The sequence below is a fragment of the Marmota flaviventris genome, chromosome 12 (genome assembly GCF_047511675.1).
Source record: "Marmota flaviventris isolate mMarFla1 chromosome 12, mMarFla1.hap1, whole genome shotgun sequence".
Taxonomy (NCBI): Eukaryota; Metazoa; Chordata; class Mammalia; order Rodentia; family Sciuridae; genus Marmota; species Marmota flaviventris.
The window spans coordinates 71,041,976-71,055,546 of NC_092509.1; the positions used below are offsets into that span (position 1 = coordinate 71,041,976).

General features: G+C 39.7%; 1 protein-coding gene across 2 annotated transcripts in view; it reads left to right on the forward strand.

Annotated features, from left to right (window-relative positions):
- Positions 1-13,571, forward strand: part of Kcnh1 (potassium voltage-gated channel subfamily H member 1) — a 361,447-nt gene that overhangs the window by 70,831 nt on the left and 277,045 nt on the right. The window contains exon 6 of one of the 2 annotated variants that reach the window (XM_027934788.2): positions 9,406-9,879. In XM_027934788.2, coding sequence (XP_027790589.2) covers positions 9,406-9,879 — 474 coding nt within the window. The remainder of the gene's footprint in view (positions 1-9,405; positions 9,880-13,571) is intronic. The other variant, XM_027934789.2, reaches the window with a different exon arrangement.

Consider the following 13,571-nt stretch of genomic DNA (forward strand, 5'->3'; position numbering starts at 1 on the left):
ATTGAAACAGGATGAGGTAGGTGGGTGAGGATGGAGGCCAATTTGTAGATACATGACCATTGGGAGATGCAGGAGTATTGCTGTGGTTCTATCTTTTCAGTAATTCATAAGGGAGAAACATGAACTAAAAGTGAGGTGTAGTAGAAAATATTTAAGAACTTGAAGTTAAGACTATGGTCTCTCATCTACTTTAGCACAAATCACTTTGCATGGTGACAGCCACTTGATTCATAAGTGTTTCTGGGTAATCATAGTTCGATCTTACCTCTTTTATAACCTTACTAGGTATGGTTTTGGGACTGGGATTGGCACTCTTAAAGGTGACAGGCCCTGGCCAATGTGGCTCATTCAGGACTTTGAGAAGTCCTGAAGAAGGTCCACAGTGCAAGATGGTGCCTTCAACTAGGAGCTAGTTTCATAAGATGACAGGATGGCATGTTGCCATCATTCATGGGTTTTATAGATAAGAAACAGTTTATTAAGAATTAGTATACAATAGAAGAAAAGCATTGAATCATAAAACTGCATTTGGACTTAAGGTCCTGTTTGTCATCTTGGATTTGGCTGTGAGCAAATCATTTACATTCTGGGTCTATTCTCCCAATCTGCAATATAAGCAAAATGCCAACCTTTTCAGCTCACGAGATGTGCTGATGTGTGTCAGGTAGCCCGCACAGATGGATTAGTGGTGAGACTTGGAGTCTTGGAGCTGGCAGCCCGCCTTCCACTCCCAGATTCTCTGCTTACTCACCCCTTGCATGACTCAGGCTGAGTCACTTCACCTCCATTATTCTGAGCCTCCATTTTCCCATCTGTAGATAGATCTCCCTCACAGGGTGATCATAAGGATTCAAAAATGCAATAGAGGATTTTGGAAATAAAAATACCAGAGAAATGTGATTGACTAGTCAGTCTGATTTTCCTGTTCTTCCTCAAGGGAAAAATCCTAACCCTATTTTCTTTCCAGAAGCAGTGTTCAAAATGAGCATTCAATAAAGGCCTATAATGAGCACTTCCTGTGGGCAGATCCTGGCATTGGGTGTTGCACGGGGAGACAAGGGAGAGAGTGACATCATGCTAGGAGAAGTAGCATCTGCTTTTAGGGGGACTCCCAATCTGGCTGGGGAAGAGGACAGACACAAGCCCTCTCTTAGGAAGTACATCCCAAAGGGCTACTAGCTTTCTACTTCTGCAAGCTTCTGTTGCGCAAGACTGACCAAAGGAAGAAACTAGAAGTATACATGATCATACTGATAACGGCAGAAAAGAGGTGGGAAAGAATACTCTGCTGTGGTTACCAGGACCACCAGACCAGCTTATTTTCCATGAGCACCCACTCTGCACCCTGGGTGAAACCCAGTTTCACTTCAAGTTTTTGAGTCATCACCATACAGCTAACCCAGGGCACAGCTAATATGGCTGGATGAGGTCTGTACCCTCTGTTTTGACTCTGTACCCTGATATTCCTTCCTTTTGGAGGATACTAATCAGTTTCCAGATAAGAATATACTGAAGAACCCTGAGAATGCTTTTGCTCCTGAAGGTGGCAGTCATAGAGCTCATCAAAGGGATCCTGGTACCTGACTTCCTAGTCTGAATCCATTCCCATACTCACTTCTGTGAAGGATGGGGGGTCAGTCTCATGGGAATCTTTCTGATCAATAAGAATAATTTGTCATTTATCACTGTACTACAAAAAGGCTATCACTGCCAGATAGTTAACTGGATGCAAAATACTCTTTAGGTCAGGGAACTTTTCTTAAGGATATTGATTTTCTGTAACAAAGTACTCACTGTGCAGAATTTCCATCTTGTTTCTGTTTTCCATAGTGTCATGATAACCACTAAGAGTTCATATCAGAGTGATGTATACAAATATAGGGTCTTAAATCAGACTCTAAAATCTTGATTTTATGGGAATCATTTGTAGACTTTTACATAAAGACTTGGAAAGAGAATGTCTCTTTACTGATCAAATGTCCTGGTATCAATCTACTTCTGTAATGTTGATACCCTGTGTTTTAAACTTAAGATGCTGCAACCCAGAGACAGGAAAAGAGAAAATGAATACATATTCCCATCAATCTCCCTTTTTTAGCTTAGCACCTTGGCTAATTTCTCTTTGAACACATGTTGTAGAAATAGCAGCTGGAAGTCAACATGGCATTTTTGAGAGATAGGAAGAACTCTATTGACTCAGGCCTTCACTCAGGCAGGGCCTAATAGTGTCCTAGAAAGAATCAGAATGGGAAATCCATTTAGAAATAGTTATGGATTACATCAGATTGTCACAGTTGCAACCATTTTTCTCTGAAAGGGCATTTCTTCCTCAGGGTTTGTTATCAAGAACTATGGAGCCCTAGGCAGCTTTGGTTCATAATCAGCAGGTGGTTTCTTACTGGTATATTCTTTGGAGTTCTTGCTGAATAGTTTTATAGATTCTTTGCAGTTTTTGCTGAATAGTCTTAACACCCAGGCTGGATTTTGCAAACATATAATAAATTCCTAAAAAATACTCACCTCTCTTTTCCAGCTGCCTTTCCTTTGAATTCTCAGGACCCCTTCATCACAATATTTGGAATTCATCTATATTTGGTTTATTTTTATTGTTTTAAAATTATTTTTTAAATGAAAAACAGGAAGGATAAAATTCAGAGATAAAGAGTATATTATCATTTGGGGTCTTTTTCACATTTTTCTCTTTCCATGTTTTTTATTGATGCATTATAGTTGTACATAATGATGGGATTTGTTACATATTCATACATGTATGTAATATACCAATATAATTTGACTGATATCACTCCCCAGCACTCTCTTGTTCCCTCCCCACTTCCCAACCCCTGGTCCCTTTCCTCTGTTTATCTCCCTTCAATCTTCATGAGATCCCCACCCCGTACTTTTCTTTTATCCTCTCTAGCTTCCACATATGAGAGAAAAATATGACCCTTGACTTTCTCAATTTGGCTTATTTCACTTGACATAATGGTCTCTAGTTCCATCCACATCTCTGCAAATGACATAATTTTACTTATTTTTTATGACTGAATAAAATTAAGTATGTGACTTGGTTTGGTGGTTGTTTTTTTTCAGTCTCTGGAGATCCCGCCAGGTGATTGCCCATATCAATAGTTTATATCTTTTTATTTCTGAACAGTGTTCTTTGGCATACACGTATCACAGTTTGTTTAACTATTCATCTACTGAGGGTGTTTGAGTTGTTTCCTGTTTTTTTTTTGTCTATTATGAATAAAGCTTCTATAAATATGCACATACAGTTTTTATGTGATTGTAAGTTTTCATTTTTTTTTTCTGAATAAATGCCTAGGAGTAAAATTGCTGGGTCATATGGTAATTGCATATTTAGTGTAATAAACTGCCAAACTCTTTCACAGTAGTTGTGCCATTTTACATTCCTAGGGATCTAGTTTATCAGCATTTGGTATTGTCAATACTATTTTTATATTTTAGCCATTCCAGTAGGTCTGTAGTAATATCTCAGTTTTAATTTGTTTCCCTAATGGCTAATGATGTTTAACATTTTTTTTTCCATGTGCTTATTTGCCATTCATGTATTTTTTGAGTGGAATGTTTGTTCACGCCTTTTACTCATTTTCTAATTGAATTTTTTCTTCTTTATTGCTGAGTTTTGTGATTATATTTTATAGATTATGTGTTCTAAATACTGTTTGTTGGTTTGCAGATATGTCTGTTCTAGTCAGCATTTTTTTTTTTGTTTTTTTGCTGTGACTAAAAGATCCAGTTAGAACAATTATACAAGAGTAAGAGTTTATTTGTGGGCTCATGGTTTCAGAGGTCTTAATCTATAGAAGGCTGGCTCCATTCCTTGGGGCTAGAGTTGAGGCAGAACATCAAGGCAGAAGAGTGTGGTGGAGGAAAGTGGCTCTCACGATGATCAGGAAGCCGAGAGAGACTCCACTCACCAGATACAAAATATATACCCGAAAGGCATGCCCCCAATGACCCACCTCCTCCAGCCACACCATACCCTCCATACACACCATCAGTTTCAACTCAATTAATCCCCATCACTAATTGGATTAAGGCTCTCATAATTCTATCATTTCTCCTCTAAACCTTGCATTGTTTCACACATGAGCTTTTTTGGGGAACACCTCATATCCAAACCATAACAATTTCTTTCCAATCATAGCTTGTCTTTTCATGCTCTTAGGAGTCTTTTGCGGAGTAAAAGTTTTAAATTTTGATGGAGTCCAATTTGTCAGTTTTTCCTTATATGGATTGAGTTTGGGGCATCAAATGTAAAACACTTTCCACAGACCTAGATCTTGAAGATTTTCTCCTATATTTTTTTTCTAAAGTTTTATGCTTATCTTTAAATCCACAGTCCATTTTTGAGTTAATTTTTACATAAGGTGTTAGACTTAGAGGTTTGTATTTGGCCTAAGGATTTGCATTTGCTCCAACACCATGTGTTAAATCAGTTATCTTTTCTCTTCAAATAACTTTTGCACTTTTGTCAAAAATCAGGGCACATTGGTATGAATCTATTTCCAGAGTCTCTGTTCCCTTCCATTGATCTGCGTCTACTCTTCTGCCAATACCACAGTCTTAATTACCATGACTATACATTATCTTGAAATCGACTACACTGATTCCTCCCACTTTCTTCTTTATTTTTAAACAGCGTTAGTGAGGCATAATCATTACACACACATGCACACACACAAAAACAAAACAAAACAAAAACAAACCCAAAACAAAAATCTCGCACATGTTTAATATATATAACTTGATGATTTTGAATCACTTAATATTTTTTATTCAAAATTGTTTTCACAGTTCTTGTTTCTTTGCCTTTCCATATGCATTTTAGAATAATCTTGTGCATATTCCAAAAACAATTGCTAGAATTTTGATAGGAATTAAGCTAAAATTGTATACTCATTTGGAAAAAATGGATCTTAGGTGTGTTGAGTCTTCCAGGCTATAAGCATAGCGTCTCCATTTCTTTATCTTTTTTTAATCAACATTTTATTATTTTCTTAATTCACTGTCCATGTTCTATGTATTTATTATATAAATTTTTTAAATGGTTATCAATATATAATTTTTATGTGAATTTCTATTATATAGAAATATGATGATTTTCATGTTTATCTTGCACTCCATGACCTTGCTGAACTCACCTACTTTTAGGAGTTTTTTTAAAAAATTATTTATTTTTTTAAAAATATTTTATTTTATTTATTTTAGTTATAGCTGTACATAATATGCCTGTATTTCACTTATTTATTTTTATGTGTTGCTGAAGATCGAACCCAGGGTCTCGTGTGTGCGAGGCAAGTGCTTTACCGCTGAGCCACAACCCCAGCCTGTTTTAGGAGTTTCTATGTAGATTCTTAGGGATGTTCTATGTAAACCATTATGTTGTTTGCAAATAGGGAGAGTTTAATTTCTTAATTTCTGGTCTGGATGCCTTTTATTTCCTTCCTGGTTTATTGCGATGGCAGCCCAGTGTTGAATAAGAGTGATGAGAGCTGATAGCTTGCCTTGCCCCTCATCTTTGTGAGGAACGTACTCAGTCTTCACCATGAAGTATAATGTAGCTACAGGGTTTTTCTGTAGATACTCTCTGACAAGCTTAGGAAATTTGCCTCTGTTCCTCTACATTCCCCTTTCTCTACTGCTTTAGCTGTATGTATATTTTGATATGTGGAATTTTCATTTTCTTGAATTCAATCTATTTTAAAATTTCTCTTGACACTTTCCCTTTGGCCTAGGGGTTATTAAGAATTCCCCTGGTTTTCAAGCGTTTGGATATTTTCCTGTTATCTTTCTTTGATTGATTTCCAGTTTGATTCCATTGTAGTTGGAGAACTCAGTCTGTATGATGTTCATTCTGTTAAATTTGTTGAGGTTTGTTTTATGGGTCAGCATATGGTCTGTCCTGAGTGATGTTCCATGTGCCCTTGAGAAGAATGTGTATTCTGTTCCTGTTGAGGAGAACATTCTAGAAATGTCAATTAAGTCCTCTCTGGTTGAATTCATACCCTTGCTGATCTTCTATCTAATTGTTCCATCAGTTGTTGAGAGAGGTGTATTGTGTATCTGTTTCTCCTTTCAATTCAATCGGTTTTTGCTTCACATATTTTGTAATTCCTTTGTTTGTACAGACACAATAGGATTCCTGCTTCTTTTTAGTGGGTGGATCCTTTTATCACTAGGAGTTGTACCTTCTTGTCTCTGTTGCACAGATAATTTCAATTACAGAACAACAATTGCAGAACAATTTCAATGGTTTTATCTTCGAGTTCACTGGTTCTTTCCTTTATCCCCTCTATTTTGCTATTGAGCTTACCCATTAGATTTTTTTTTCTATTGGTTCTAAAACTTCCATTTGGTTCTTCTTTTTATCTTCTCTCTCTTTTTTTTTTGCTGAAGTTGTTTTTCTTCATTTTTTTAAATCCTGTCCACAGTTGCTTGTTACAGCATTTTTATGATGGCTGTTTAAAAGTCTGTAATTGGATATTTCTGATACCTCTGTCATTTTAGTATTGGCATCTATTTATTATCTATGCTTTATTCAGTTTGATATTTCCTGGGTTTTTTTTTTTTTTTTTGCATAATGAGTCATTTTTAAATTGAAACCTGGGCATTTTAAGCATCATGTTTTGAAACTCTGGATCTTACTTAGAGTTTTCATTGTAGTTGACTTTCTTTAACACTTATATGTCAGAGGCCACCTAGATTTCTGCCAGGTTGGGGTAAAAGAACAGATTTCCCTCTCAGCCTCTTGGGACACCTGAGAGGGTTCTCCTTCTAGTGCTAGGTGGGAGTGGGAGCACCAGCTCCCCACTAAGCTCACACTGATCCTCCCTGGGTCTCATTACTGCTGGGTCCCAGTGGAAGTCCAGGCTCCTGGCTGGGCTTTCTCTGGGGCTTCATTGTAGCCTTGAGAAAGAGGAAGTCAGGTTTTCTAGACAGAGAACTGGGTGGGAGTGGGCCCACAACTTTTTCCTGTAGTGGATAGCTTTAATAGAGTGATTATTATCTAAAAGCTTTCTGTCTTGAGGCCATCACTTTCCTAGACTTTTGACTGGGGAGAATTTTTTTTTTTAACCTTGTACTGGGGATTGAACCCAGACCTCTCACCTCCCACATGCTAGGCAAGCGTTCTACCACTGAACTATATCTCCAGCCCTTTTTACTGCAAGACAGGGTCTTGCTAAGTTGCTCAGACTGGCCTCCAATTTCAGTTCTGATCTTCCTGCCTCAGCCTCTCTGGTAGGAGAAGGGACTTTTTGTTGGGCCTCTTTATCTCTACACCTCCGTATCTTCATGGTCCTTGATTCTTTACCACCAAGTCTGGGAATATATGAGCCAAAGAGGAAACCTAGGGAACTCACTGCTGTGCTGTACCTAGTGGGTTTGCTTTCTTTTCTCCAATTTTCTGAGTCTTTTACATTTGTTTTACAGGCAATGTCCAGGGCTTCTCCTTGTATTTGAGTACTCCATCTTTTCAGAAGCAGATGTCCTACTCAGTTGATATTCTTTGCTTTATTTTTAGAGGCCAACCTTCTTTCCTGCCTGAGGTCTTGGGGCCTGGCCTTCCTTGATCACACTTGTGTAAGTTCCTTTTCATGGGGAAGGGAAATTAAAATCCCCAGGCCTAGAAAAGCTGTGTGTGTTCATGGAAGAGGTAGAAAGAGAACCCCTACCTGAAGATGCCCGTGGATACTCTGCATTTTTAGCTTTCCTTTGTCTCTTTTAAGGGCTGGGGTCAACCACAGGGAAAAGAGGGATATTTATGTATACTTAATGGCCTTCAACCTCTAGAGGTAAAAGGAAGAGGCCATGATGGCATAAGATGGGGTCTTACCCTGAGATTCACAGGAATCTGAAAGTGGCTCAGAAGAGCAGCTAAGGACTGTTTTCTAGCTTGGCCTGTTCTCAGAAGGCGCTGCTTTTTGCCTTTGACTTGTTGATGGGAAAGGCCATCCATGAGCTTGTCATAGAGCCAAACTTTTCCTTGCACAGTCTGCTGTCTTATAAGCCTGGGTTACTCAGAGAAACGTAATGAACCTTGATGTGGAACAGCATGAGTTTTGAAGCTAGATGGAGTTTGGGATCGTGACTCCATCATTTGCTAGCTCTGTGTCTTTAGAGTTCATTCATTTACCTAAAAACAATCCAGGGTACCTCCTCTGGGCTGGCCACCCTGCTGAGCTTGTGGCATATGGTGGTGGGTTCGCTTCACTGTTCTTCTCTTTCTAGCTACAAGGGGATCCAGCTGACTTCACTTCAAAATATTTCCAAAATTTTTTTATTACTCCATCTTTCCCTCAGTTTATTATAGGTACCCTGATTCTCTTCCCTTATCTAGGGTGACTTTTTCAAAAATACACTGGATTATTATCCCCTTGCATAAGACCCTCAATTTACATCCAGCTGATCTGAGAATAAAATCCAGTCCCTCCCCGTGGCCAACCAGGGTCTGCATGATTTGGGTTGTACTTTCCTAGCTGGGCAACTCTAGCATCTCCTGTTTCCCCCAGCTTCCTCAGTGCCCTTCATCCACATGGGCTTTCTCTCTCTTCTTTTTAATTTTTAATTTTTATTGGTATATTATAATTATACATAACAGTGGGATTCATTATGCCATATTCTCACACATACATACATAATTTGATCCACCTCATTCCCCAGTGCCTTCCCTTTCCCTCCCTTTCTCTCTCCCCACACTAGCCTTCTTTCTTTTCCTGAAAACATCAAGCTTGTTCCATTCTGAGTCATTACACCCTGGACGCTGTCTGCCTGGGATAATTTTTCCATACAAGTTTGAATGGCTGGTTCTTTATGAGCAGTCGGGTTTCTCCCAGCCCTCCTCCTCAGCCACATTTGATCAATTTTCTGTTTTTCCCCTCCCTCGCCTCTTATTTAGCTCAGAGCACAATATGAAACAACCTTTGATTTGTTTACTAGACTGAGCAGGGATCGGGTTGTTGTCTTCATTGCCATATGTCCAGGGCCTAGACCAGTTCTTGGCAAAGAGCAATAAATATCTGATGAATAGAGTTGCTTGATTCTCTAGAGCCTCAGTTGCTCACCTGTCACACAGAGCAATGAACTAAAACAAGCTTGTATTTTTGTATCTTGGATTGATGAGATAATAAATCCACATGAAATATTTGGTATGCTTCTCAGTTCACGATAAGCCAAGTAATAGTTTCTCATTGTTTCGATATGATCATTTCTGTTATCATGTTCACGTACATTCTCCCATCTTCCTCTAGCAACTGTTATTGTAGCTAATGATCCATACAGAGTATTCTGGGCATTTTTCAGTGACATATGCTGACTGGTTAGATGTTTGCAACTAAATTCTAACTTAGTACTCTCTTGGTCCTATTTCTCATACAGGTCCTGCAGCTGGGCTCAGATATCCTTCCCCAATACAAGCAAGAGGCACCAAAGACTCCCCCTCACATCATCTTACACTACTGTGTTTTTAAAACCACGTGGGATTGGATCATCTTGATCTTGACCTTCTACACAGCCATCTTGGTCCCTTACAACGTCTCCTTTAAAACCAGGCAGAACAATGTGGCCTGGCTGGTTGTGGACAGCATCGTGGATGTCATTTTTTTGGTGGACATTGTGCTGAATTTTCATACCACCTTTGTTGGACCTGCGGGGGAGGTGATTTCTGACCCCAAACTTATCCGCATGAACTACCTGAAGACGTGGTTTGTGATTGACCTTCTGTCCTGTTTGCCATATGACGTCATCAACGCTTTTGAGAACGTGGATGAGGTTAGTGCCTTTATGGGTGATCCAGGGAAGATTGGTTTTGCTGATCAGATTCCACCACCACTGGAGGGGAGAGAGAGTCAGGTACATCCCTCAAATCTCAGACCTTGTTGTCTTGTCTTTAAAGCTGAATTAAATGTGGGTGGTCAACAAAAGAGTAATGAAATGGGTGGGAACTAGCATGACTGATGTCCACACCGGAGGGAGCATGTTGGGTAGCTATCCTTGCCTGCTGTTCCTATCCTTTGGAAGCTTGGAGGCCCTGCATGTCAGCGAATGGGTGTGGACGAGACCAAAGGCTTACTCTTTCTCCACGAGGAGTCAAGGCCACTGGCTCGGGAAGGTGAGGCTGCAGAAGCAGTCATGCATGACCACTGCACTGGTGAATCTTCCTCTTGGTTTTGAATGTGGAATGTCTACCTATTGATCACTCGAATTATGGGAACTTTTTCTTTCATTTGCTTCTGACCTTTGGCTATTTCACAGACAATTAACTTGTGGTAACAGATATTGTTGTCACTCAATTTTTGTTTGTTTGTTTGTTGTTTTTGTTTTTCTCTGTCTCTCTCTTTGGTAAATGTTGGAATGATTTCTTTTTCCCTAAAATGAGTTTTGGAGGTCACTATTTGCTGGAGTAGTCAGGTTAAGAGTAAGTGGTTAAGAGTAGTGTTTTGAGATGGTTAATTTTGCAGGCAATGGAAGGACTCTAAAGAAAATAAAGACTTTATAAATGTGTTGGAATTAGGATGTGACTGAACAGTCATTGTCTGAATGAATGGGTGCCTGGGACAGTTTCAGCAAAAAGCAACTGCTAGGATGGTTAGGAATGACTGTCTCCTTTGAAAAAGCAAAGGATGAAAAAGCAAAGGGTGAAAAAGCAAAGGATGTCAAGTTATTGCAAAGAAAAACGCCATATTCTTATCTAGATGGTGCTTTGTGGGAATTACTCCTGTTCTTATACCTCGTTGACACTCCAGATGGATTAAGATAAGGTAGTTCATTTGATTAACCTTCAGCCTTGTGCAGCCACTCACGGCTCTTGTTGTATCAGATACAGAAGTTCCCAAGGATTAACTGGGTAATGCAGGCCCACTCTTAGGGTCAACAGACTTGTGTTGCAGTCTTGGGACAGTTTAAAGGAACAGATTGCTCCTTGCTGGGATATGAAGACCTAGCAAGTAAATCTGTATCATACTGGTAGCATAATGATGCCCCTCTGCCTTCAGATGAGTACTAATGGTTGCTGAGGATACCAGCCCCTTCCTCTGGAAGAACTTACCAAATGATCACTTCTCTGCAGGGAAGAGTAGCTCTTCTTGCAAAATGATGCCAAGTATGATCTGGGAAGATAAGAACTTGGATGCTCAGATGCTCTAGATTCAGAACAAAATGTGCCTGTCTGTGTGCTGTGCCTTAATATACTTTAAAATCCCTAGGACTAATTCTCTGGGTGGATTTTGCAAGGGATTAAATGAGTCAAGACTGATCGTTTACAACAGCAGAATCATCGGTAAAGTGAATGTTGGGATTCTTAAATGTGAATTTTAGTAGATGTTTGGAATGTTTTTCTCTGAAATCACTTTAGGAAATTTTATGTTAGTGAGGAAAATACGATCATTTTGGCTTAGGTAATTCACAAGAATTCTCTTAATCTGAAAGAGCTTCTCATACACATATGAGAAATAAAATTTAACTTTAAAAAAAGTACTTGAGTTTGTGAAATAAATCATTTGTAGCAACGACACTGAAAATTTGCAGATAAATAGAACAGTTCTTCAGCTTGCATGGATTCTCATTAAGAATTGGCAGAGTTATAAACACATATGCAAATGTGCTAGATAACTTGATAGGTTGGTAGAGCAGATAGCTTGTCTTAAGGGACGGTGAATGTTGGGGGAGGGACTCCTTGAGTTGTGAGTACCCTTCATGGTGATTTCTGAATTCTAGACTCATGAAATAGACTGATAATAGGGAAAAAAGCTCAATTTTCTATGTCTTTTTTATTGGTAAAAGGCTTAGCATCCAAGCTCCTGTTATTCCTTCTTGATCAGAAATAAAAATATTAATTTAAAGGGTTACAGTTCTGATTGATTTTATATCTGGTGATATCTTTTAAAGCTTTGACTGACACCTATAATAATGCCCTTTCATAACAATCGTGGTGATGTGTAAAGAAACTGAAAATGTGGTTTCTCATCTTCTTGGTATTATCACTTATTAGGACTCTGGGGCCCTGGTGCATGTTATTGAGCTTCTCTGGATCACAGTTTTCCTGTTTAGATCTTGGGGATGATCTTCAGGAGCTGCCTGAAAGGTGTAGTGTTTGGGCAGTGGATTAGTTGAGCTCCCTGTGAGCTCTAAAGGCTCAAGTCTGGTGTGTTCCAAGTCTCACCTGCATTAGTCCCACCTCCACAAACTGAGTGTAAAAACAAGAGACTCTGCCCCTGACCTTCCTAGTGGGAGGAAGATGAGTGTGGCAAGGCTCTTAGCAGGTGGTGAATAGACCCGAGGGAGCTCAGAGCCTGATGGAGGTCTTCTAGTTCAACCTTCTCAGATCACAAATAAGAAAAAAGACTGAGAGGGGACTTGACTCACTCAAGGTTTCATAATAAATCATATGATCACAGTAATAATGAGTCCCCTTCTGATTCTTCTTTATTCTAAATAATGACAGATTTGGTAAAATTGGAGCAAAACACTTATGAAGTGAGTCAAAAGTGACCAGGAAGCTTCCGATGTGTGTGTGACTCGCCCTTTGGCATGGCGGCATGTGGTGGGAAAGTTGGGCACTGGTTATGGTGGTGGAGAGGAGGAAGCTGCATTTTCCCCAAGGCAGCTGTGTGGGGTGAGATGGCAGTTTCAGATGCTTGAGGAGGGTCAGAGCTGCTGGTTTTCAGGTGCAGTCCTTTTATGAAAAGGCATCATTAAATTAGTGGGGATAAAGGGCTAGTGGGGGTTAGAGGAGTTTGGGGAGGACATGAAGAGCACCCCACCTCTTGAACCTGAATGGAACTTGGAAAAAGCCTAGAGAAATCCCCTTGGTAGGAGGATTAATGGCTTAGTGGGTTCATATTCATCCCCTGCTCTTTGCTTACCCACAGTCAAAGTTGTAGAGTTGCATATCTAAGATGGTAGCTGCTTCTGCTCTAGATTCTTTCTCTGGGAGAGTGTGGGGAGAAATAAGAAATTGTTGACTCATTTCTCAAAAAATGCAGAGCTTACTTGTCCCTGGTGTCCTCCCAATTATACCAAAGGGCTGCATGCCCACGGAGACCACCAAAGAAGACAGGAGAGAGCAGTGGTAGCTTTGCCATCTGTGTGGAGTGGGGGTGGGCATTCTCGAAGCAAAAATATTGGATCCACCTTGGACCTGGGTCAAGAAAGAACAAGGATAAATTGCTGACACCTGCCATCATGAACTCAGCCCAGTGGCTATCACCCAGCACCATGATTTAAGCCACACAACATTCCCTGTGGCTCAACTTGTTTCACTTATGTAGATGGTCTCCATTTGCGTCATTCTCCAGTCTGTTGGTAATAATCTGTTTTGGAGGCTGTTTGGGAATATGTTTGCACATTAGTTAAACTGGTTAGAGGACAAAAAGGTCTTGAAACTGAGTGAACCAAAGCTTGGGATGAGAATGTTGAAGCAAAAGCCAAATTAGTTTCTTTCCAGTGTTTAGGGGATTATTGGCCTAAGATGCTTCGTGGATTAAAGATAGAATTATTAGGAAGCCTTGTTGCTTATTGCTATTGGAGTATGGAAATGCAAAGGG